Consider the following 27,200-nt stretch of genomic DNA (forward strand, 5'->3'; position numbering starts at 1 on the left):
AGCATGTTCATTCTCTGCTCGAGGCTTCGAGCGTGTGCCTATCAGATTAAGGCATGATATCACCCAATGATAACAGCTCATTTGTGGGCAGTCTGTTATAACACGTGTCAGTGTGTGCATTTGTCATTGCTTAAGCTCACATTTGACCTTATAATTCATTTTTTTTCTTGTTGCAGGGTAAACATGGCCATGCCACTATTCATTTGCACCAAATAAGAACAAAGGATCTGTATTTGAGGTCTGAAGGTGTACCAAGAGCTGAAATCCACCAAAGGTTTGCATCACAATATGGGGAAAGTGCTGTATTATGGCAAAGTGTGTGGAGTTCAAAAACGAAGTGTTAAGCATGAAGAACGAGCAGGATATCCATTCACATTCTCTACTGACAACACATTAAGCAAGGTCTTGTCTTGATTCTCACAAACCGAAGTGTGACTATTGATAAAGTGGCAAGTCATCTGCAAATTAGTTCCCCATATTGTGATGCAAACCTTCAGTAGATTTTGGCCCCTGGCCACAAAATTACTGCACTCTGTTCTCTTTGAGTGCAAAAAGAGTGTGGCACAGCCTTTTTAAACTCGCAACAACAAGAAAGGAGCCATGAAGGTTAATATGCATCAAAGTAACAAGAAATGTATAGTCTACCAACATGCATGCACAGAAAGGAGTATGGCCAACCTAAATAAAATTACACCAAAATTGCAGATAATTATTGACTGATCCTCGTACAATACCATTTTTTTAGTACAATTAAATATTCTACGCTTTGGTAATTTTAGAATGTTAACAATAAGGGGAAGAATGAAACAATATACATTTACTGAATTAATAATAATGATACAAGTTAAGACTTTCTAAACATTAGGCTCTTCGTACTGTGTAAAAAGATACTGTGTATGATCATAAAACTTCTAATTTAAAATATATGAATAGCAAAATGTAACACATTAGAAGGCATGAAGTTAATTAATAGCTTTGTTTAAATGTTACACTACCGATGGCGTAGTGGTAACATCGTCACTTGGTAATCAGGGGGTCCCAGGTTTGATACCCGATGGAGGCACATTGTGGTTCAGATCCCACTTTAAACTGTAGGTCCAGTCCCGATTAGCCTGTCTGTGTATAAAGTGGACTTAAAACAAAAAAACTCAAAACTCGCACACACCTACACTTCTTTTTTCTTTAATTTGCAAACACATTTGGAAGTTGATGTTTCTCAGATAAAGAACATCATGTTTCTGAATGAAAGCAAAAATTGATAGTAACCAAAGTATTTGTAATATTTTTCATAAATCCTTGATTCTGTTCTTTATTTATTATTTTATTTATATTGTCAGTAATAATTTGTGCAATCATATTATGTTCCTATAATAGTATTATATCATGTGCAAATGAAATAACATAAAAGAATTACATACTGAACATAGAAACCTGTTGATTACTAGTGTAAGGGAAAATTGGGTAATGTGATACTAGAAATGGAAAAGAACAACTGCAAAATTATAAATGGTAAGAAACTATAGAATTTCTATAAAATATTTCAAGAATATATTTTGCATAATAAAAGCATAAATAGGACCATAATGTTCTTTGAATTTATTGTGTATATATATTCATATGGCTCTGTTATGTGTAAGAAACAGAAGGAAGTTGAAAGTGATTAAAAATGCTTAATGAACCTTTGTTTATGTAAAGAAATGATTATAGTAATTGAATTTGATAGCCTTCTATGTTCAGTGAGTGTTGAAAGTAATGTTACTATGCATCACCTATCTTTGCCTACAACTAATGTATGATTTATTTGAAGTATTTATAAAATGAAAAGAGTTATAACTAACTACCATTGCAAGGCTTGTTTGCATGTATTGCACAGTACATGTAGAAGTAGTGTTGATGGGAGAATTTTTATACAGTATTATATTGTAACATTTTGAGCAAAACTAACCTCAGGTAACTAGTAGCAGCATGCCAAGACTGTACAACATGCTTTATTAGGGTAAATATATGTATTTTGTATTTGTGCCTGTCACATAGATTGCTGATGATACTTAATGGCATTGCATTTTATATAAGAAAAGGTTATGTAGGAATCTCAAGCATTTATCACTATGTTTAGATACGTAAAGCATATGATTTGAACTATAACAATGGTAGTAAAATTAAGAAATTCACATGCTTAAAAGACTAGAAGATTTTTCCTATGTTCTGTGAAAATAAGCATTTAGCATTTCAAATGTGATGGTTTCTTTCTGTTCTACTGTGTGACTGTGTGTGTGTGTCTACTCCTCAGTAGGGCTGTGTGATATCGATATCAAGTTGATATATCGAAGTTCGATATCAATGATACCGATAATATCTATATCAAAAATATCAATATTGACGCTACCGAAAATAATAACGATGATCGTGGCAATACTGACACATCTATATCTTTCAATTTGAAATTTCGTCCCTGCCCTCTTCTGTAGTTGTCAAAACTATGCATCAAACATGTTATTACAAAATATTTTATATTTTGTGCTGTGTATATGCTGTATATCGAGGTGAGATCAAGAATGAGACAGTCATTTACAACTTGAGACCGAGTTCTATGAAGTAGGAACCTTGTTATTTTAATGGTTGCTGCACGTATTTGCTTTCCATGTTAGAGGCAATCTCTCATCATTCACCTCCCAAATTCTGTCCCTCCATGGTGAGCACATTACTTGATAACTTAACATCCTTATGCTTGACTTTACTTGTACGTAAGGATTGCAACACCAACATACGTCGATAATATTGATACCGAATATCAACATATCAATATTTTTACGATATCGACGCTTTGATTTTTTTAAAATATCGACTCAATATCGAAATATCGCACAGCCCTACTCCCCACTCTCTCATTATGATTTTTTTCAGCATCCTGTTTCCTAATGTATAATTGTGTTAGTCCAAATATTTCTTTTTATGTATGCAAATAAAAACTTAGTCCTAGAGAGAAAAGTAAGGGCCCCATACATTCTTCATCGGTCATTTTTGGAAGTAATGAGATCAACACTACACACTGACTAGGTTTTGCCCTCCCACCTCGCTGGTATCCATTTATTCGAGGCTGGATAAACTCCAGAGCAGGGACAAGGCCAGAAAAATTTCATCCTCAGATCACCCATCCCAAGAATTGAACCTGTGTTTCCCACATTGCAGTCAGACACACTACCGACTGGACCACCACAGAGGGTGAAGGTGAAAAGTTAATTTTTCATAAAGTATTGTTCTCTTTTATTTTTTTATTGTTCTAATTACTCAAACATGGGGAACTCTATGAGCATGGCCTTTTAACCTCCTCAATGCTGAAGAAAATGGGGTAAAAATTTACCATTTTTATTATACCAATTTACTCTGCCATTCATAGTTCCCAGGATATTAAATTTTAGTTACTGCAGTGCATAATTTCAAATTCCATACTGAAAACAGTCCCAACATCTAGAGAAACCTTCCTAGTCATAATAACAATAAAGTATTAGAATTATTTCCTTCATTTTACCTTTTTCTGAAAAACAATTGATGTGTCGTATCAGTAGTAGTCACCAAATTTCCATGTGTAAGTGGACAGCATGAAATCAGTTAGTCTTCGATTTAAAATATTCACAAAATTTTATGTTCTTCCTTTAACTGTTTTGCCACAGTAAGATCAACAGATAAGTTTCATAAGCCATTTTAAAGTTTTATTTTATTTATTTACTTTGGTCTTCCAAGAAACCTAAAATTGATTTTATTGTAAATTAAATGCTGAACTATGATAATTCGAATCTATTTTTAAAAACAATGTTTAGAAATTCGATCCAATCACGTCCAATAATGACATATATTTTTAATATTCCATACTTTTGCTTGTATTTTTTACAAGAGCCACAGTAACTCAGTCGTTAGGTCGTCTGACTACCATGCAGGAAAGAACTGTTTTTTTTTCTCCATCTGTTCAAGTGGCTTCGGCGCCCACCCAGTGTCGTATAAAGTGTGCACCTGAAGGAAACACTGTGGGTCAAGACAGTCAGGGACATGGTGCTGATCACATCAACCCACACCTTCGGCCGTGATCAAGAAAGTGTGGGGCCTAACTCCACACCCCCTGTACACCTTCATGCACACGGGAGCATTTTTTTTCTTCTTTTTTTTCAACTTGTAGCTGCAAGTGAGGTGTAAATGTCTTTGAAACATACTGCGATCACTATTATTACAGTTTTAATAATAATTGACAACCACGAGTGCTGTCGTGTAGTCAAAATGGCTGATGCTCTTGCCTTTGGAGCTCCAAACTTTCAGTTTTTGACTCCGCATCATGAGAACAGTCGCAGGTTAGATTCAATTTAACTCACCATGAGAACAGTAGGGAAACTGCTTGAAAAGAAGAAGTAGCAGGATCTGGTGTAAAATGTCAGGAAACAGCAGTGAATGAGACACTATGTGCTGAATATGCATCACCCAATGAAAAAGCTGCTTGGCAGGCCATGACCATCAAACAAGTGTTGCACCACAGAGGAGATCTATCATAGTTTCAAGTTTTCAATCAGCAACAGATATTTTCTATTTCTCATTCAATCTAATAGAGACGTAGCCTACAAGTTTGGCATGGTGACTATTTAGTGAATATTTAATTTATTTTGCTCCATGATTGTAAGGTTAATCACCCATTGGAACTTTTGTCATATGACTGATCAATATTTTTGACACTAAAGTTTTCTGTAAAATACACATTTGTTTTTGCCAGAGATTTGCTGAAAAGGTCTGTTTTAATATATTTTTTTATTTAAAAGATGGATGATTTTGCTTTGAAGTGGACATTTAATACATTTTTTAAAAATAAATTAGTGTTTGTTTATGAAGGATGACCAAATTAATGAGCCTTCATAGTTTTTACTGCCTGTTTGTCTTCAAGAAAGTCTACAACACTTAAAATAAATGTTGTCATATTTTATGTAAATGACCACTCATCTCTCATATTAGCACATAAAGAGGAAGGTAGCAAATATTGAGTTTCCTCTCAAATTTCTTAATCTGCACAACTTTCAGAGTGAATTTAACAGGATTTTTAAAATGGCAGTAATTGTGTCCATTTAATATGGAATACACTTAGTAGTACTCTATTGCAATTACACTTTAATTTATTTTTGTTCTGTTGAACTAATGTTGTAATTATGGTAACGCAAAGTTCTGTTGTCAGTTTTATTTAATTTTCATAAAGATAAAATGATTATTTGTATGAATGTGCAATAAAGTATTATAGTTTATTTGATCTTTTTAATCACTACCTTTATATTGAGATAGTGTAACATCATTCTGCACACACTATTTGTAAAAATGTATTTGAAACTAAATACTTTGTAGACTCCCATCTCCAACCCCTTGTCCATGCCCTGCCCTCATACCTACATGGCACTAACCACCTCCTTGACATCATCCACAACTTACCACCCAAAGAAACTTTTCAGATCCAAATTTAAGCAAAATGAAAACAATATTGATTTAATGTGGCGTAAAAATTTTCATTTACAATATTTTTTCATTTAGACTATTCGCCATTCAGTGGCCAACTCCAGCCAGCCCGTAGCTAAAACTCTGAACTTGAGAAGAATGAAAGATATTGCGAGCAAGAAAATTCTACGAAATGTAGTTTTATTTGTATAAAATTTAAAATCGAGGGGGCAGATGCAGCTCTGTGCCTCCTGCAGGTGCTCTTGGCCGTCTGGAAGAAATAATAATGCAAGAATGACGCAAAAACTTGAGTAACCTTTTGTCCTGCTACTCTTAGATTCTACTAGTCTTGCTTTCCTTTACTTCCATGTTTGCCTCCCTAAAATTGATTTCCGTCCAAGGTTGGAGGGCGATGCCCACTGGGATTGGGCCAGTGCACCCCCTTCCCCCGTAGTTGCTTTGAACTTGCATCGACTTGAAAATACTTAATTTTATTTGAGTATAATATCATTTAATAACGGTGATAAGATTACTCTACCCTACATTTCTAGGTGAAAATATAATAATATAGGGAGATAGACGTCTGGAAGAAGGGCAAGGATGGCCACATCTAATGATTAGAAAACGAATGTCAACCTAAAAGAGTTCTATACGCTGACTACATGCCATGCATTAATTGTTAATAATTAATTTAATTTTCAATTGCAGTATACTGATTGCTTTTACATTTGATATAACAATTTTTTATGGGTCATACCTCATTTCATTATTTGTGCGTTGTAATTATATTTTATTATATTATTTTATTATATTTAGTATATTATCAACCTATTATATTTGTTGTGGATATATCCCTATTTCTGTTACTTTAGGATCATATATTTTATGTACTGTCTTTTGTATTTGTTGTATGTCACTTTTTGGCCACTTTCAACTAATCGTGACTATTAGAATTAATATTGGTTAAATGAATTGGATGGAGAATCAATCACAAACACACATGGACAGGATGCACAACGCAAATCCTAGAGAACATTGTACTGGCTTTGGGTCGAGACACCAGAACCTTGTTAGACTGCAAGAATGCAGTTTTCAGGATGTATTATGTATTTGTGTTATTTTATGTCATTTCCTGCCACAGTAATGAGGATGACTATTAGATCAAATTCATGACGGGACATTCATAAAAAGAACACGAACGCCCAAACCAGAATTCTGAACCAGGAACCTTTGGAGCAAGATTGTGAATTGACTGCTTTGTTAGTGATGCAGTTAAGGTGTACTATGCAGAAGAGATGAAGAATTATATATTTTTCGTACTCTTTGAAGTGAACGTTGTGAACTCATTTAGTTGCATAAGCCCTGAATTGAAGATCATGTCCGTAGATTGTGTTCTTTAATGTTAATATTTGTTGGAGCCAAATTAAGATGGGTAGAATAAGGCTCTAGGTGAAGCTTTCACTATAAAACTATAACAATTCTGGACCGAAATATAGTTTGAGGGAGGGAAGGTGCATGTCCGAATCATTTCTAGTGACACGTCTTTTTTTTTTTTTTTTTTTTTTTTCTTGATCAGAGTACACTATTTGATATTCATGTAGCTTCTCAATTGTCTTCATGATGATGTCAACTTAGAAGATATTAACCCCAGGAACTCTTATACCAAAGGCAAGGGTGCTAATCTACTCACATTTTTTAAAAAAATAAATTAAATATTAGATATAATTTCAAATGTACGTTGAAGTGTGTCACATCATCCCAAAAATAACAGGTCTGTTGTAGCATGGAGATAAGTTTATTGAGCTGGAATATTATGTTTAGACGTAGGTTCAGAAATATTTAAGGAAATCCTATGTATTTGTTATGGTAACAGACAGATTGCCACAAGGAGCTAGAATGCAAATTTTCTGACATGACCATTCTAGTGGTTTAGCTATAATCATCTCAAAAGTGTATTCTAAAAATTATTTTAAAATCCACTTTGCCAAATTTGCAACACCAAATCCTTTTGCTGATTCCTTTGGTCTGCCTGTTCTTAGAGAAGGAAGCCTCACGATTCTTCTGTCTTCAATGCAACATAAGATAACATAACATAAAAGCAATTTCACACAGAAGTACATCACAACTTGCCAACGTGCATATGGCTGTGTAAAGAGAAATCTTTCAGATATAAATCTCTTGTAAATCTGGACTTTTGTTGCACAAAATATCAAGAAACGCAAATGCCTTATCTTCAAAGACAATATCTGGCTAAACCAAAAAGATGAATTCCACAAGATAAACCATCGGAATTTCCATTCTACCTAATAATATTTCAGCACCAATCATTAAAAGACTACAGTAAATTGAAATGCAGTAGTGAGGGGAACTAATAGAGCAAACTTTGAAGGAGAATTTATGCACAGCATCCCTCAACTCTCCCCAAGACTGGAGTAAACATTCCCTCCCCTAATAATTTCCAATTGAAGCACTGACTAGATGTGCCAACAATATCGGGCACAATGGACCAATAACAAATCTTCAAAAGAGAGAGTAACTATTCATATAGTAGAAAGGGGAAGGCAATACAAAAATAGGAAATTGTAGCACAGACATACAAACATAAAAAATTATATTTCATCATATTCCCCTTTTCTCCTTACATAATCTTATTGCAGTTTTAAAAATTATTATTAATGGAATAACAGTTATACTGTAAAATTAAACTCACAACTAGATCTATCAATTAAGGTAATAAATTCAGACTTTACATGCAATGAACTAACTTTTCTATATGTCCTATCTGTGATAATATTTAACATTGCTGAGGAAAAGGGCATCATTGGCAAATTTCAACAACTTCAAAATAAATTTTTACTAGAATTCATAACATGTAGCATGGATCTTATTCAAATAACTTGTTATATTTTGAAGTTTCCATATCTCTTATTTTTGCCAATGTGTCTAAATGCAAGTGAAAAAGTTCATTTTCTAGTATTTCTAATTTTTTTTTGCCAACTCAGCTTTTCTTTCTTTCAGGAAAAAAATGAACTGAACCTCAACTTCCATGAAGATGCTTTGCTTTTCCACATAAGTAAATTCCAAAGTATTATCGTCCTGCTTTTTCTTTGTTAGATGTGAACAATAATTACAAATCCTTAGACTTGTATTTCATACTTGTTACCAATTATTTCTTTTGAAATTGGGTATTTTTTTACACTTACCTTTTTACATAGTAATATTTCATATAATTTGAAAGTAATATGTTACTGTATTGCTTTAAGTTGCTTGCCTAATTGTTTAATGCACATTTGGAATTGTTCCAAAGTGAATGCATGATCATAAGAATGACCACAGTGATCTCTCATAGTTGTGTGTTTGGTTTCCGTCCAAAGGAAAATGTGCCATAAATAATGTACCTTATTTGTAAATGCATCACATTGAGACATTACTAGACCTCAGATTTTTAGGCTCTAAAAAGTGTGCTTTGGGTTCCTAAAATAGGTTCTAAAAATCTTAAAATAGGTCCTAGAAATTGCTCGAAAAATCCTGAAGTAGGTTCAAAAAACTTTAAATAGTTCAAAGTTCTTGAAAAATGCTAATTGGGTATAGTCACCTGCAATGAAAATGGGACACCTATATCCTGAAATACACATTATCTTGCATAACATTATGTGTGTTGCGTAACCCTATGGTGATGGCAGATCTTATCATTGGAAATTTGCTATTAAAATCCACTCTTCGCCGTATAGTTAGGCAACAATCTTTTTTCATGTTATTCACAGTCAAACTCCGCAATTTTGTCTGTGGGGATCATCGTATATCCTGAAAATAATCTTTCCGTTTCAAACACGTTCGTCATTGAATTTTTTCATGACCAAACAAAGCGAATGCCTATGTGTGACAAAAATCCTGTAAAACCTTTAAAAATATATAAAACCTAAAAAAGGCTAGTTTTAGATGCATAAACCTAAAATAGGTTCTTATAAGCAAAATAGGTTTTTTTAGGTACTATAAAACTTCATCAGTTGTTGCATTTTTTAATGAAACGCTGACATAACGTATTATTTGTTACATACCTGTAAAGGCAAAAATAGGTTAAAAAACTAAAATCCGAGGTCTAGACATTACATCAAATAGTATTATGATATAATCAGTATAACTGTTTAAGTTCATAAAGTATTTTCAGTGTAAAAATTTATTTCTTGTGCCAAATTTTTAATCATGAGAATTACTTGTGTTATTCGGAAGCCAAAGATAATATGTAAAAACTTACATGAATGATATAAGTAGACATTTTTATGTAATTCTAAGTTCAATGTTGTTTATGATTTAGAAGGCAATTGAGGGCTTTCTGTTGAAGAGAATTTAGAAACAGTAAGAATGACTATTATAATAATTACATGTTATTTTTGTAAAGTATTTTTGCAGTATTGTTTAATTAAGGTTATTGGAAACAGGCAACTGTGTTAATATACACTAAACCTAAAGATCCTTTTTTTTAATTGCAGACTAACACAATACACCACAAAGAATGTTATTTCCTTAAACAATAAACTGCACAAATTACTTATCAAGGGTTTCTGATACTCCACAATCTTCATGTTATAGGACCACATCCATAGGTGTACATACAGGATCTGATTAGGGAGGGGAGGGGGCAAAAGTCTTGATGAAAGGTCAGTTGGGGAAAACAAAACTACTTTTTATCTCACTGTTTTCAAACTCCGTATTGATGCATACAAAACATAGGCATATCTAGAGTAGATCCTGTCCCTCAAAAATTCCATACCTGCATATGTTTAGGGTAATTTTAGACGTAATTAAATTTAGTCTTATTATTATTTCTGCATCATACCCCTGATGCAGAAATGGAATTCATAGTTACTCAAGTATAGGAAAGCTCAATCTACGCAAAATTCACAGCTCTTCACATGTTTGCATATTGAATGTATATATGCACAATATTTCTGAATATTTGATAGGGTATGAAACGCTGTTAGTCCAACTTTAAAATGAACTTCTACAGTCTTATAAAATTATCCTATCCTACAATGTTAGTCTTTTTTCAGTGATACAGGTACAGGAATCTTAAAGACCTCCACTTTGTCACTGACACATCCAATTAGATAAGAAATAATGCCCCTCTCATTGTTTGGAAGTTACATTGGCTTGAAAATGGTTTATTTCTTAGAGTTGTTTAACAGTGATAAAATCATTCTACACTAAGTTTCTAAGTGAAAATATTTAAGGGGGCAACTGTCTCCACCCTATGTGCATGCCTATAATCACATCGAAAGTTACTAGAATGTACCTTCAAGATTTCTGTAATAGTCTTTTAAAAAATGTTAACATAATATGTGGAAGTTTGTCCCAAAGTACATCACTCATGCAGCATAAGCTGTCATGTTAATAATAGAGAAGTAAACTAATTGTAATGTAATTTGTGTCTTAGATCAATAGCCTGCCAATTATGCTACATGGAGTGAAAAATAAGAAACGAAGCCTCTAGTTTCAAGACAAAGGTGTAAAACTATGTAGGGAACAATAATAGCAGGCTAGTTTTCATGAAGTAATTTGAATGTTCAGTGTACACCACCAAGTCAATTCTTTAGTCTGTGCCTTTGTAGTATTTTCAGAAATTAATTTACACAAACATTAGTCAATATGTGTATATAAATACATATGTGAAAATATTTGCTCATGTTAATATTAGTGGGGGTGCCAGTAAACTTCGTTGCTAATAAATATGAAGAGGTTTATGCTTAATGACTTTTCACAAACTACTATTTTCAACTCAATAATAAATATTGAAGAAATTATACTATGCGAAAACAAGGATAAACTATGGAGAAATACAATGTTAGCAATGTGGTTTTTGAAATAAAAAGTACCATCTTGACCATTTTTACATTGTCAGTATGAGGTATGTTCAACATAATGTTGCAACAGGAATTACAGTACACATTGTAACTAGAGCTGAGCCAATACCGATGCCAATGTATCGGAAAGTATCATTCTTTTATCAGTTATAGGAAGTACTTACCAGTTGTATTTGAAGTGGTGGATATTTATTGTAAAAGTTAGCAAGTTTGAAATGCAATACAAGCATTGTGTGGTTATGCCAACTGTAACTTTACACATTGAGATTGTAACAAAATCATCTATTATTTATGTGAAGCATGCAAACCTAAAATGGAGATATTGATGTCATTATCTTCATGTCCTACCATATTTCCTGTAAACTACAGTCAGCACTGGGCCGCTTGCCTCCGAGTCTCGTAGTGAATGTCACGGAATGCTCTGTAGTAGACAAGTACTTACAAACTGGAGGAGAAAACTTGTTGCAGTCTAGTACTCATTACTGTGTACTTTCATAGTTAAATGGAATGTGAGAGATATAGAGTTCTCATAGTATTTATCAGAATTCTTCAGTATTTCTGTGTACCATAAGTGTCACATGATGGTTCTTAATGTATCTTAAGTTTTTTATTCCTTATTTGTGTTTACATTGTTACTTTCTGGCAATACCATGCAGTATTTGTTCTGTGATGTGTTCTATTTACATTTGCATCACATATTAATGAAGCACTTATGTTATTTAAAAGTTATGTGAAAAATGGAGCACAATCCATGAGTTGTCAGTCAAAATAACAATTAAATAGAAATGTTGAAGTTGATTGATTCAGTTATTATATCCTGAAGATAAATCCTCTATTTATTCACAAGGTGCCTTAATGGAGACACCCAAACATCAACCTCTCTTCCACATAGTACACACTTTACTGCAGTTTGCAGACTAATGTGGCATCTGGACTCTCAGCCAGTGTAATCCTCTGTGAAGCCTGTGGTGTGACTTGTCCATGCATGTTTGTGAGTATCCTTTCATTAGTTTCATTTTATCACCCTTCATCCTTATCTTTGTAATCAGCCAAAAGTGACAGAAAAGCAGAGTCAAATAAAACAAATCAATCAATCAAGCTATTTTCTCATCCCCAACAGCTTGTACTTTTAAATCAAAAATATTTTCTGTGCAACTGTAAAGGTAAAGTTACTTCAGGCTCATTGCACCATACCATGAAGGTAAATGGGGAGTGGGTGTGGAGGTAGGGCCCGATACGTTCAAAATATTGACCATTTGTGGAGGTGTTGTGATCAGCACCATGCTCCCTCATGGTTGCTCCTGGGTACTCATTTAATTAGAGGTACCCATGGCTGCTTTATGCAGCAAAAGTTCTGTAAACTCTCACCTTAGATCACATACCACAGCTCCTTGTGTGACTATGTTTTATGATTTTTTATCAGTTTTCTACACCTACTGCAAATATCTTTTTAAAAAAATAAAAATGAGAAAATTTATTGGCAATCTGATATTTTCGTGAAACATTTCATTTGACACAATATTTATGTTTTATTTAACATTTGAATACCAAGTATTACTACATGTTATGTGTGTACATAAATAGTTTCTTTGGGAAATGATTATCCTACATGGTTTGTTAAAGCAGTGAAATGATAAATGCCTATCTACAATTATTGCCTTCTGATCAACATAAAATAATTACAGTACATAACATTTTTAACTTTTTTGGTAAACATTGTTTACTAGGAACATAAAAAGGAGGAAGCATTGTATTTAAAAACAGAATTTTAAACCATAAATATGGTTAGTTAAAATAAGCTACAATGAACATAAAATTCATGTAACAAATAATTAGATATAATTTACTAGCAAGAGCAAGAAGTTTTGTGAACATTTTAATTGAAATAAATGTAAAGCAACTCAAATGTACAGGCAATGTATTTAAGTGCATATTGTTTCTCTATCATTTGCACTTGTATTTCATATTTAATTCATTTCATTCCTGCAGCTTTCTAATAAGCATATTATTGTCTGTATTTATATTTGGGAAAGAATAATCAGTTGAATATCACGTATTTTCGTAAATAGTGATCCTATAAGGATAAAGTATTGGGAACAAAGAATTATAAGTTTGCGTGTTTTATGGGAGAAAAATACAAAAATGTACATTTGCATGTAAGTACGGAACTCATCGAACTTCAAAGAAAACTTTATGAGAAATAATAGTGTTAGGAACAAATATATTTAATGCACAAAGAAATAAGTCACATAGATCATGCACAACGAAGCAATAGATTAGTCAACGTTCCTTTTTTTTTTCATACCTTAGTAAACTATTTTTTCCTTATGCCCACACATTGTGAACATGTGGTATGTTTAAAATGAGTGACTTACATCCTATAATAATCCCTTAAGGAACAAATGTGATGTGGTAGACTTACCAAATCATTCCTCTCTTGCATGAAGTGGCTTTGGTCGAAACTTCTTCGAGAGACCCACTCTTAGAGATCGGAGAGGTACCCTTTGAACCTTCTCATCATCATTTGGTGTTTCTGCTGTGCTTTCTTTTGATGTTTGGGTGCCACTTGGTGCCACAAGTGCCTTGGCTATTTTTGGCACATTGTACCATGTGAATGCTCTTCGAAACACCTCCGGCTTGTTTTGGCAGACATCTAAATGAAGAGAGAGATATGTATAAAGATATTGGTACAAGAATTATAGAAATATAGACGAACCCATGTAAAAAAGAACAAGACATGATATTTTATGAATTATAACATAACATGGGTAGATGTTGTTTAAAATTGCATTTTTTCTGTTATTTATGTACAATTTTAATACTTTGACATTATCTTCACCTTTTTTATCTGTGCTTTGGTTGTAGTGTGAAACAAATTGTGACAACAAAATTATAAACATTACTGTAGAAATACACTTGAATCGGTGTGGAACTATTATAGTAGTCCTCAGAAATTACTCTCTAAGGGCATAAGCACTGAATTATTGAGTAAATAGCATGGTGCATATAAATTCAGTCTTGCTAAGGTTGGCAAACTGCATACATAAAATTTAGTAGAAACTAATAAGAGTTCCCAACTCTCTCAAAATATGATTGTGGATGCAGTTCACCCAGAAGAAACCTTCGCTAATCATCTTACAGAACATGTATTTCAAGTAAGAGAAAATACATATATATATATATATATCAACAGTCAAAAATTATAATAATGCAATTATTGGAATTTCTTATTCTGACGGAGCTAGCACATTGCACTATGACACCAGGGGTCCCGGGCTCGACTTCCGGCCTGGACATGATGTTTGTGAGTGTCCATTCATCAATTTCATCATATCATCACTCGTTCCCATCTTCGCAAAATAGCCAAAAGTGGCACAGAAGCGAATTAAAATAAAGCAAACCAATCAATCTTATTACTTTCATATACAGTGTGTGGCAATTGAACCTGACGGTTTTTAATTACAAATGAAAACAACAGTCAATTTGATCTTTAAGTCTATTATTAAGCTACATAGATAGTGTTTATTTAAAATATTAACAAATGTGTTTCAGCTCCCATATATTTCTCGTAAAGAATGGAAACACTTTCTCCATTTATCATTAACCAGAGCATTGTTTTCACATTTTACCTGTAGGAAAGTTCTTATAAAATTTCTCTTCCCATTCCATTTTTTTTTTGTGTAATTATATTAAGTCACATATCTCTTGAGAATGAAGTTGAGTGGTTAGCACACTACAATGCCAAGGGTCCGGAGTTTGAATCCCAGTATCGCTGTGGGTGTTCTTTGTGAGTATCCTTTCATCATATCACTCATCCTTATCTTTGGAATTAGCCAGAAATGGCAGAAAAGCTAAGTTATGTGAACCAAATCCTTCAAATCTTAGAGAATTAAAAATTCCAGCTGTCAGTCTGCCTAGATCTCCCTTTCGTTCAGGTCTTCATGCTCAGTGGAGCAAATTGTATCTGTTGCCTTTCACCAGGCGTGGATCCACAGGGAGGGCGATAGGGACTCCTAACTGCCACGTTTTTTGGATATTTCGAAGACTCAAAAGTTATGTATTTTATTACCCAGTTTAAAGCCTCGAGAATATTTTTTTCCTGAAAAGGGGATCGAACCCGTGGCCCCTTGAGAGAATAGGTTTTTGTCTATTTATTTTACTCCTCATCTTATCGTTCAGTTGACCGTGACAATGGGAGGAATTATGATAACGGCATACAATAATACAATAATAACCTAATTTTAACAATACACAAATCTGTAGAACATGGAAGTCAACTTGGTTCCTGTTTAGAGTACTATACGTATATTATTTATATAAAACAGTTCAAGTGTAGGTGAGGTGAGGTACCAGACTTAAATTTGCCCCTCCCAACTGTAAATTCATGATCTGCCACTGCCTTTGACAATAAGTGAAAGGTGAAAGCAATGTTGATAATTAGTGTTAATAACTTCATACTAACCTTTTAATTGTTCGCCATACAGGTCACTTGTTTCTTCTAAGTTTTCATCTGTCAAATCATTGTAAGTGTCTGGAACCTTCTGATCACTTGATGGTTTTTGTTCTATATGCTGTTCCTCAGGGTCCTGGATGAATTTGCATACGCCCTTAATTGAAGAGTCTGAAGACAATTTGCAGTGGGACTCTGCAGCAGCAGTAATTTTTTTAGAAGCAAGGTCATAATTTAAATCTGTCATTACTTCAAGTTCTTCGTTTTCCTTTAACTTAACGATCTTTCTAGAAATTGGTATCTCAAGATTCAGGGCCTGCAAATGCCTCTTTCTTACATTTAAATATCCTCCACTAACAGGAAGTCTTTCACTTGAAAAATAATTAATACAGTCGCAGCTATGTAACATATTCAGCAAGCCACCAAAATCTGTTTGAGTTGAAGAATCCGTTGGACGTATCAATGAATATTCATGGACTTGAATCTCCCGATCAACCCTCCTAACCGGTTCAACATCATTGAGATCATTTAAAACTGGTTCTAGCAATGATGTGTTCATCTGTTTCTCAGCTCTGGGCGTGATTTTCCTGTCTATAATGTTTTCTATGTAAAGTTGCAAAGAAGATTTTGTCGATTCATCTACTTCACCATGAGTCCGTGGTGATGTGGAAAATGAGGAGAGTGATGGTTCTTTCTCTATGCTGCGACTGTTGTTTGCCCCATTCTGGGTGCAACTTAGTGAATTTTGTGTAAGGGTGTCAGCATCGCTATCATCCAATGATGAAGATGAGGCAGATGAGAAAAGACTTTCATCATCAGGTGTTGCATAATATTCATTACCAGAATCTATACTCTTCTCTGTGGCATTGTTAATTTCTTCTTGAAAATCCATCAAATGTGATGAAATCTGTTCTCCGTTGTAACTTAGCACTTTACCCTCATCATTGGGTAGTATTGCATTAGAAATTTCACAATTTTCATAATCATTATTGTCTGCATATCGCAGATTTTGTATCAAATGCATATGAGTACTCTTATCTATGTTTTCAAAAGCATTGTGTGTTAATTTTACAGGAGACTCGTTTGCAGATGTATCATATAAATTTTCTGTCAAAGCATGCGATTCTTCTGTAAGATTTAAACCACAATGATCAGTGTTATCATCATTTTCATTCTTCTCCTCTCTGTGCAAAACTAAATCTAGTATATCCTGCGTGTTTTGTTGCAAAGGGATGCACTGGGTAAAGGTCATCCCATCTAGATCAAGGTCTGTCATAATGGGGAGAGATGTTTCGGAAATTTCACCACAGTGTGCCTGCACTCTTTCGTTTCCATCAATAGTTTGATTTATAGCTGCCTCATGTCCATCATCAAAGTTTTTTGAAGGAGAATCCTCTGTGGTACACTCACTCGAGGAGAATATATCTTCGCTGATTCTTTCCTTATTTATATTCTTCGTCAATTCCAACTGTACCACAGTGTTTCCTGGCAACCGGACAGAAGTTAGATATTCATTGATTATTTCTGGAGCTGGAAGATTTAGGCTTAATTGTACATCAGGGCTGATTTGATTTCCCTCGTTCACAGTGGCATCTTCTTGACACTGTTCTAATGAAGTATTATGAACTTTAGGTTCTTGACTTAGTAGTTCCGCATCTAAGCCATCTTCTGCATTGCACTCGTGAAACTCAGTGTTGCAATTTGAAGCATATGTAAGCATGTGTTTATTTACGTCTTCATGTTGATCAAGGATAGCTTGAATTGAATTCAGTGTTTCGTTTTTAGTTTGCACCTCAAGTTCTGTGGCAGTAGGAACAATTGATTTCTCTTCTATGGGATTGGCATTTGTCACAGAGAACTCAGCAGTAGAGCTGCAAAGCTTATCATCTTGAAAACATTTTTGACTGACTTCTTCACAGCCTGCAACATCCTTGTTCTCACTAGGGACAGTAGAAGTTACTCCATACATTGCAGGAAGAGGAATGTTGAGTCTGGCTGGACATGTAGAAGGCCAAGAAATTTCTTCATCTTCAGAATATGAATTTTGTGAAGACACCAGTTTGTTTACATATTTTGATGCTGTATTAGTATCTGAATCTCCAAGGCTGTTAGGAGCAGCATCAGGACTTGATGTAACATATTCTGAAATAGTAAACGAGACCATTAGCTTCTGTTATATTCTATGCTTTATTTAATCTAACTTATTGAAATCTACATTTCAAGATACTTAAGGGCATATTTATCTCAATTCTGTTGAAATGCATTCAGAAATAAAACCGTCTCTGATGTATTCTGTGTACATTATGTATTTCTCCATATGTGGTAGTTGCCACATTAATACCAGGGCCAACTACATAAACTGATAGGCAACCACTGTATTTTGGAATTTGGAATGGAGATCACACATTTTTAAACCTAACTAAACTTTTAAAAGTGGCATGATAATACATGAGACCATGTTGGCTACTGTGAGATAATTTAATGTAAACAATACAGTATCCTCATCTGCCTGGTGTTCAATCTGTTTTCGTATTATGTCAAGGCGTGAACTCTTGTTACTTAGAATCAGGGCACCAAAATTTTGAACAAGGCCTCCCCGATGGCACAGTAGTAGCATTGTTGCCTTGTAATCAAGGGGTCCTGGGTTCGATATCTGGTGGAGGCACATAGTGGTTCGAATCCCACTTTAAACTGTAGGGCCAGTCCCGATTACCCTTTCCGTTCATAAAGTGCACTTAAAACACCAAATCAAATAACATTTCATTGGTATTGTAAAAAAAGAAAAGTCTCTGTCTAAAATATTTGCATATTAGTACATTTTATAATTTTTCTGGTAAAAAGTTGTGATTGTACTTTTTAGAGAAGATGAAAATTTTAGAAATTAGAAATTTAAGAAAATACCCTAATAAAATTGTTGTTTTACTTTCATTTTGAGATGATATTTTGGATTCATTCTTTTATGCTTATTGGCTAGATAACTTTCATGCAATTCTTTGCAGAGTGGTAGAAGAATATTCCAGTGAGATACATTTTCCCCAGTTACGCACATGTAGAGAATACAGCCATGTGTCTCAAAAATATCTACTCGTAGAATATTGTGTAACACATGAACTGACTATCTCTTAGATGCAGACTTGATAGCGGATTGACAAGCAGTCACCGTGTCCGAAATACTAACTGCATCAGTGGCGTGCGGTACTAAATCAGACAGGGGAACAGGTGACCTGCACTTGCCCCCCTCCCCTCCCATACCCGTCGTAATATAATACAGTAGACAAAGTAAAATTCAACCCTTATTGAAATGAACTAAATACAGGGGTGCCCCCTCAAGGCCAATGGCGCATCCCCTCCAAATCATATAATTTGTGCCCTTAAACCATAACGTAATCCCCACAACGTATTTAATTACGACAGCGTGTCTACTGAAAGTAACTTCTTTCTTAGCTTTACTGAACACCATACTTGATCTGCCCCTCCTCCCTAAACAGGGAGCCCATCACTCAAGACCACCCCTAAAATCGTTTATCATAATCGAGAATATAGCTTGTCTTGTAATGCAGCTATAGTACATAAACTTCACATTCACCTCATTCAAGCGCCATGCATCCTAGTAACATATCATTGCGATCGAAGCGAGCAAGAAAATCTTTAAATCCATTCCTTTGCAGGCTTTCAATTTAATGGGATGTCAATACTTTCTTAAGATCCCGAGATATTTAGTCTTTATAAGCTTCTCCTTTGGCACGTTCGGGGTCGAAAACGTGTGGATATCATATCGCTTAATACAGTCTCCAAAATTTAATGTTCGAACTCTCTCTCCACTACAGAAATCTGGGGCCTCACCGATGGCGCTATGGTACCGTCGTCGCCTTATAATCAAGGGGTCCCGGGTTCGATACCCGGTAGAGGCACATAGTGGTTCGGATTCCACTTTAAACTGTAGGTCCAGTCTCGATTAGCCTTACTGTGCATAAAGTGGACTTGAAACACCAACTCAAACCAAAACCAAACACTACAGAAATCTCTTGACAATCTGAGATTTCACCAAAGTTTCCATGCCAAGTTTAGACTTACTGTTGATATTGAAGATTGGATTATGCCTCCTCCAAAAAATTATTTCTCAGTCTCAACACCAGAATTTCCGCGACTAAAATTAACCGATATGTCATCTGGTGGGATTTTCAGGAAGTATTCTAAGTAGGATACGTTGTGTTGAAGTCGATTAAAGCATGGGGAATATGGGAGGGAGTAAGGTCTACTGTTCAGGTTTTTTTTGCTCTAAATCGTTTTATGGGTCAAAACAAATTAAAAGTTTTCATGTGTTTCCACCTCGTGCAATCAACAAAATGAAATTTGTTAATAAATCAGGGAAAACGTAATTGACAGAAGATTAGTATGGGGGATATAACACTGCAATGCGGCAAGGAAATTACGAAGAATGCACAAGTCTGCTTACTTTATTTTTCGAGAGATAAATATATATTACCATGAGAGTAAAGTTTTAAATTGTACTTTATAAATAAAGCTTTTTTTTTTCGAAAAATCATGAAGCGTCTTACCCAATGCGTCCATGTATTACCGGTATTACGTATGTGTGAAATTTGGGACAGGTGCAAATCGATTAAGAGAGAAGATGAAAATAGTTTGAGAATTAATTAATGTCAAATGTAACCAGAAAAAAGTGGACATGCTAATGTTATTGTTTTATTCAGTATGATGTCCTTTTTCAGTGAGTATAGCCTGGTCATGAAATCGTGAATATTATTATTAAACCAGCCTTTCTCTTTCGAGAAAGAACTACAACGATATGTTTGCAATTTTCTCCTGTCCCAGCTTTTCAAGTGCAGGTCAATTTAAATTCCTTTATTTTCAAATAATTTCCGAGAACCCCAGTTACAACATGACGTGCAGATGATACAGCACTGCTTTGGATAACCAGTGCGTATACATAGTTTGGTCTGCATTTTCCGTGTTATTTTCGCCTATCATTATTAAATGCTTCGTTCTCAGTACAGCTTCACGTTTGTTAGAGTACCTGGAATTCACATCGCATTCCCAATATTTAAAAATAATGCGTAATTTAAACGTTTTCTACCATACCAGTCATGACAACACGCTGCTATTTTGTACTACTGCTGAATGTAAACAAAGATTTATCCTACTTAGAGCTGCCATATTGGAAGCGACGCTAGCGCTCAGGTGGTAATTTTAATCTCGAATAGTCTGTCTAAGACAATAGTAATACACAATAATTGTATAATTGCTTTCAATTTAAGGCTCAATTCTCCTCTAACTAAAATACCCGCAATAATCTAAGACCTAGAGTTGGATACTGTTCTTCCCAAAGTTTAATTCACAATCCCCCCCAGAACCCCGTGTCAATTAAGGCCTAATATGTAACAGTTGGATATTTCTCCCCCCCCCCCCTTCGATAATACCCTTAAACACTTTCTTTTCTTCATCTAATGGATTAAATATGGTGCATTTAAGGTGCAAAATGTTTACATATATTTTGAAAAAAGATATAAATGTTGAATTTTATATTATTTGAAGGGAACCCCCCCAAATCTCGATAGCGCAACCTGCGCCATAATCCCCCCTGTTGGCACTCCTCCTGACCAAATAAACATACGATACATATGTTACAAATTGTCAGAAGTAACATACATGAGGCACGTTAAAATTTGGACAATAACAATGTTAAAGCATATATGATACTATAATGTAAAAATAACATTAAAAACAAAATTGTTGATGCGCAACAAATAAAATAATAATAAAAGCAATTTATGAGTGATCAGAAAAAAAAATGTTTTGTCGAAACCTGTTTCATCTCTCTATTTGTAGATTAAGTTGACTTTTTTGTAGAGTTGAGCATTCTTGTAATTCAAACGTCCTCAATGCAATAATGGCATTCAGATGGCCGAGTTTTTCATGACGTCCGCTAGATTTGTAGAAATTGTGACAAAACCCGAACTGTTCCAAACTCCCTTCTCGTGAACAAACAAGGACAACAATAATTTGCAACTGGAAGAGTATCCAGTTAATCATTTTACAGAGTTGTAGTAACTTTGTATAAAATGCCTTGTGTACGATTTCGTTTTTGTTTTTAATTCGGTTAGGGTAGGTCTTAGTTTGCTGTCTTTTCTGTAAAGTTCAATGAACTAAAAGCTTTCGTCTTCAGCCGGTCAAGCATACAACATTCTCAACAATCGCTTTCTTGTCCTGCCTCTGCGTGCGCCTGGTCTTGGGGCTGTTGGAACAGGTGGATGCGAGCTGTTCCCTCGGAAGCTATTTCGCAGCATTTAGCCAAGGCATTTAGCAGACGATTAATTGTAGAAGATTTTTCCAGTTCGTTAGGAATGTCAGACGCAATTTTGCAATGAGATTAGGAAACTATAGACTTACTACCCTCAAAACTATCACTACGACGCAATTAAACTTTAGCACATAGCAAAAACTCGAAGGAAAACGAATTCGCTGTCTCTCGTAGGGAACAGCTATAGAGTTCAGCTTCCGTGGTGGGACCACGAGGATCGTTTACCTTCGCGCCTACCCTCGTTCAAGCCAAGGGTCGGAAATACTCGGCGTCAGGCACTGTTTTTGTAGAGGGTGGAACGACGAGGGTGGGTGAAGTAAACAAACGTCCAGTCACGGTGAAAGTTTTCTTCGGCGTGTTGATTTCGGGAGAAAGAAGTGTTCTCATTATGTTAATATAGATAATTAAAATAGCTTCAGTGGGCGATAAGTAGGAGGGAACAGCCTGTTCCCTCTGTTCCATGGAGGGACCGCCACTGAACTGCATATATTTGTAAATTTTTCATCCTTCCATAAAGACACTTTCCCACTTGTTTTGGGCCAACAATTGAATGGAGAAAGCCTAGAAATGGTATGTTTTTTATGCTGTACACTGATTAAAAGTCATTGTTATTTCTCTATTCGTCACAAAATGAGATGAGTGAACAGATGGAAGTCACGTTTACCAAAACACATCATAGACATCACAGACAAGCTATAACTTGAAATTAACACTGGACCAACAAATTTAAAAAATAAGTGACCTCGTTGTGTTTGATTTAATTTATGTAAGACAATAAGTGTACAATTTTACTTGAATTTTTAATTTTTAATAAATAATGACGATGGTCAAAATATCCATGTGTAGTCATTCTAGGTAGAAGGAAAATCTGAAATCTCCTTTTCCCAATTGCTTGAAATTACTTTCCAACTTTTATAATCACATCTGCATCTGAAGATGATGTATGGAGGTAAATTTCTTGCCCATAAGGTAACTAAAACTGTCAAATTGTCTGCTTCTGTAATGCATTAACTGCACTAAATGAGATTGGATGTGTTACAGTCACACTAATTATATTCTCTGCGAGCAATACAATCAAATATATACATTTCATTTCTTTGTTTTATGTAGCTGCCTTTATGGTTGAAGTACATTGGGTAGCTGACTCTTTTTCCCTCCACCAAAGGTTCCAGATTCAAGTCCTGACCTAAGTATGAGTGTTCCTGTGTGAGCATCACTTCATTAATTTCATCTAATGATCATTCATTCTCATTGTAATGGTTAACCAAAAGTGACATAAAAGTTATGCACAATTAGAAAAATTTTAAAAAATATATTTCTAACTCCTGTTTTTTTTTCATCAGAAGAATTTATATTGGATCAGAATGTGCTTGCTCATTGGACAATTTTTCACCCTTCTTAGACTCAGAATAATTGTAAACAAAACAATTTTATAAGAAAAAAAGTTTCACTCCTCCCTTAGGTTTAGTTCATTAGGTATGTAATATTTTTTTCAAATTGTTCTCTACAAAAGAACAGTCCAGAATTGAATACATACCAACTTCATTGGGTCTAGTCTCTGCTAATGGACTATCACATCTTCCATTCGTTTCGGGATCATCATTTTCAACTATTAGACCTGGGATCACATTGTCATCAGCGTCTTCCTACAAATGGTACAAATATTACAATAAATTATTATTTCGGATCGAATAATCTGTAAAATTAGAGCTAAAGCGGAATTGTTTGCCTAACTCTAAGGCGATGAGCCGACTTCAACAGCAACTTTTCAATAGGAAATTCTTCTATCGTCTGAGAGTTAGGCAATACACAACGCATTGCGGGGAAGCCAGTATTAAAGGTTTTAAGTGTCCCATGTTTATTGTCAATGATTGTACATGCTCCTGCCGAAAAAAAGGACAACATCAAGGAAGAATTTGACAACAAACTAAACACCAAAATCTTACAGCATTCGAATGCATTCACAAATCATTTATCATGTAGACACATCCATTAAAAACCTCAATCTAATTCCCTTTTTGCAATTTTATTATTTAGTCTTTCTCAGAAAATGAAAATATATGCCAAATGTATCCAATACGAATATCTGGTCTGTACAATAATGAAGCCAAACTTATTAGAAAAGGTACATTTACTTTTGATATGGCTTGCATACAATCTCGTTACGCTGCATTAATAACACATTCCAAAACAATGTCCTAAACATCACCCCTTGATTTAAAATTACAACTTTTCCGTCAGAAACGATATCGGAACCAAGGAGCAGGTTATACATAGATGAGTTTGGTTTGAGATTGATGTTTCAAGTCCTCTTTATTCACAGTAACGCTAATCGGGACTGGACCTACAGTTTAAAGTGTGCCTCCACCGGGTACCGAACCCGGGACCCCTTGATTACAAGACAACGACGCTACCACTATGCCATCGGGGAGGCCCTTTATACATAGATGACACTTAGTGAGTTAGTACCTTTATGTTAAGAAACTTTCGTTTGCGTTGTGACGTAGGTCGCAGGTACTTAAGAATAGAATCCGATGACGTAGTGATAACTATCGCCTTGCAATAAAGGGGTTCCGGGTTCGATCCCAAGTCGATCCCACATTTTAAACTGTAAGTTCAGTCCCGATTAATCTATTAAGCATAAAGTAAACTTGACACAAACTTTGACAAAAAAGAACATGGACCAAAGTGCAGAGGCGCCAACTTAAGATAAATTTTGGAGGGGGCAAGATCGCCTATGCGCTAAGCGTCATTACCTTTAAGTTGTTGGGGGACATGATTGATTGATTGATTTAGTTTATTTTACTTCGCGTTTTGTGCCTCTTGCCTAATTTGCGAAGATGTGGATGAGTGATGAAATGATGAAATTGATGAATGGACATTCACAAATAACCAAGCCCAAGCGGGATTCGAACCCGGGACCCTTGGCGTCGCAGCGCGATGTGCTAACCACTCGGCTACAGGGTCCGGCTTGTTGGGGGACATATCTTACGTAAACAATACTCCCCCGATTATTGGGTAACACGTTCCTCCCACTGGGTACGCGTTTTTTTAAATTTTTTTTTGGAGGAGGCTGGAATTTTAAAGGTAAATATTACATATCTGCGATATAAGGGGGAGGGAATACATTGTAAAATATTTCCTAATTACTATTTTTAACCTTCGTTTTAAGAGCTGTTCAAAAACAAAAATGGTAACCAGAGATAATTTTAATGGAAGATCTCATTTACCTCTTTGGTTTTTACTAAGTTTGAAGCAAATTGAGAATACCGGAAGTATCTTCAATTGCTTTCAAATCTGCATACTCACTAATTTTGGCCTCGTAATCACGAATCTGCAGTTAAAATTTGGCGGTCACGTCTAGAAATTGCAAAATAAGTCGAAAAAAGTGGGTCCGTGAACGGAGAAAAAACCTATTTTTTTGCAATAATTAACGTTTCAAAACTATGTTTATGATCACCCTTAATTTTAACTATGCTTGCCTAACCTAACCTAACCTTTCCGTGAATGGGTCGTGGGGCAAACATGTTTTCCACCTTTACGCAAGATGCCATTTTCTCACATGCAAATCAACGCACTTACTTTTTGCACAACACTTGAGCAACGTTGGAACCAAGACCGTTGTGCGGAAAGGAAGACGTCTTCATATCGTTTCGATGTTATTGTATGGATAATCATAGCGGTAATTGTAATTTCTAGACGTGACCGCCAATTTTTAACTGCAGATTCGTGATTACGAGGCCAAAATTAGTGAGTATGGCGAATTTGAAAGTAATCGGAGATACTTCCGGTATTGTCAATTTATACCCTAAGTTTCTACTAAGTTTTATCAAAATTTAGGGAGCGTCTGCAGCCCCATCAACCCCCACTGCGTACGCCAATGTATCCTCCCTCCCTTCCCCTTCAGCAACGACGCCCGTGTTTACGAAACGAAAATTCTCTAGTGCCAGTTTTTATTTATGCACCATCAAGGTTTAGTTGGATGTAAGGTGACGCTTAGCCTATTTGGAAAAATAACGTAACAAGATTATTCTTTGTGCGAATAAAAGGAATCCGTCTCGTAAACACCCCTTCGCACGCCCCTGCCGTCTCCCCTGTCATTTTCGCCGATGACGTCCCTTCTCCTGATTGTTTCATTTGTATGTATCAATTTTGACTTAAGTCTGCTTTGTGAACAAGTGAATTCAACTTCGTTCTTGTAGAAACCTCTTTGAAACATTTCTGCTTTTTCCTCTACTATTGCCTATTGTATACCGTGATTAAACTATTCTGAATACAACTACCTCATACGAGACCAAAATCTCAGCTTGTAGCAAATTATCTTACAAAGTAAAAGTCCCTTAAACTACCTCCCAGTATTTTGTTCACTTTTGAACATTAAAAAGATTCTTATTTTTACGTAGGGAATCTGAAGCTCTGCTTTAACATTCCACTGGATATGATAGGATTAGTCAGTAGGCCAATTTTGTATATATTTTCTCTATGTTGTTCAAATTTTATCGTATTAGAAATGTATCATCCATAGTATCGACTCGATACTGTTGCCATTCGTTAACAAAAACACTATTATGTAATGCAACTTTCAAAAAATATATATTGTAGTAACAAGCACGATTTTTCTGCCATTAGTATGAGAGTTTCAAAACGATTCCTAGGCTATTGATAAGAAAGGTTCTTCGATTTATACAAATGACGATCATTAAGCCGGACGATATTTTACAAAACATATCACAATAAACAATTCAGAATACGTACCTTACAATACTTGACCTTTAAATCCATTGTTAGTAGTTGCTACTGAAATTTCAATGATCTTGTAGAAGTTAGCCTATATTTAAACTTGAAAGTGGACGTTAATTCATTTAAATCCCAGCATGCCCCACACACAGAGTTGCCAAATCAAATTTATCGCAGCTCTGTCTTAACGTTTTGCTTAATTTCTACTTGTAACAAAATTGTATACATTTTTAACACGTTTTATTTCCTGAAAAAAATATAATGATTTGAACATATTAAATAGCAATGAATTAATTATGGTAATTTCAGAAATTGCGTGTGTCGGCACATATGACCATTTAAATTGAAAATACGGTGTTGGTCCCTAATAGTTTAT

The 27,200-nt window shown here is 34.9% G+C and overlaps 2 protein-coding genes across 3 annotated transcripts in view; one reads left to right on the forward strand and one right to left on the reverse strand.

The window, feature by feature from the left end:
* The window catches only part of Nup44A (nuclear pore complex protein Nup44A), a 35,705-nt gene extending 23,602 nt beyond the window's left edge, over positions 1-12,103 (forward strand). The window contains exon 7 of the mRNA XM_083139359.1: positions 8,476-12,103. Coding sequence (XP_082995485.1) covers positions 8,476-8,491 — 16 coding nt within the window. The 3' untranslated portion in view covers positions 8,492-12,103. The remainder of the gene's footprint in view (positions 1-8,475) is intronic.
* The window catches only part of LOC146001699 (uncharacterized), a 44,836-nt gene extending 17,890 nt beyond the window's left edge, over positions 1-26,946 (reverse strand). Inside the window, exons 1-4 of one of the 2 annotated variants that reach the window (XM_083139353.1) lie at positions 26,843-26,946; positions 23,625-23,733; positions 15,781-17,910; positions 13,741-13,971 (exon numbers count right to left, since the gene is read on the reverse strand). In XM_083139353.1, coding sequence (XP_082995479.1) covers positions 13,745-13,971; positions 15,781-17,910; positions 23,625-23,733; positions 26,843-26,869 — 2,493 coding nt within the window. In that variant the 5' untranslated portion in view covers positions 26,870-26,946 and the 3' untranslated portion in view covers positions 13,741-13,744. The remainder of the gene's footprint in view (positions 1-13,740; positions 13,972-15,780; positions 17,911-23,624; positions 23,734-26,842) is intronic. The other variant, XM_083139354.1, reaches the window with a different exon arrangement.
* Positions 26,947-27,200: the final 254 nt, after the last annotated feature.

This window comes from Lepisma saccharinum, chromosome 17 (genome assembly GCF_977018435.1).
Source record: "Lepisma saccharinum chromosome 17, izLepSacc3.1, whole genome shotgun sequence".
Taxonomy (NCBI): domain Eukaryota; kingdom Metazoa; phylum Arthropoda; class Insecta; order Zygentoma; family Lepismatidae; genus Lepisma; species Lepisma saccharinum.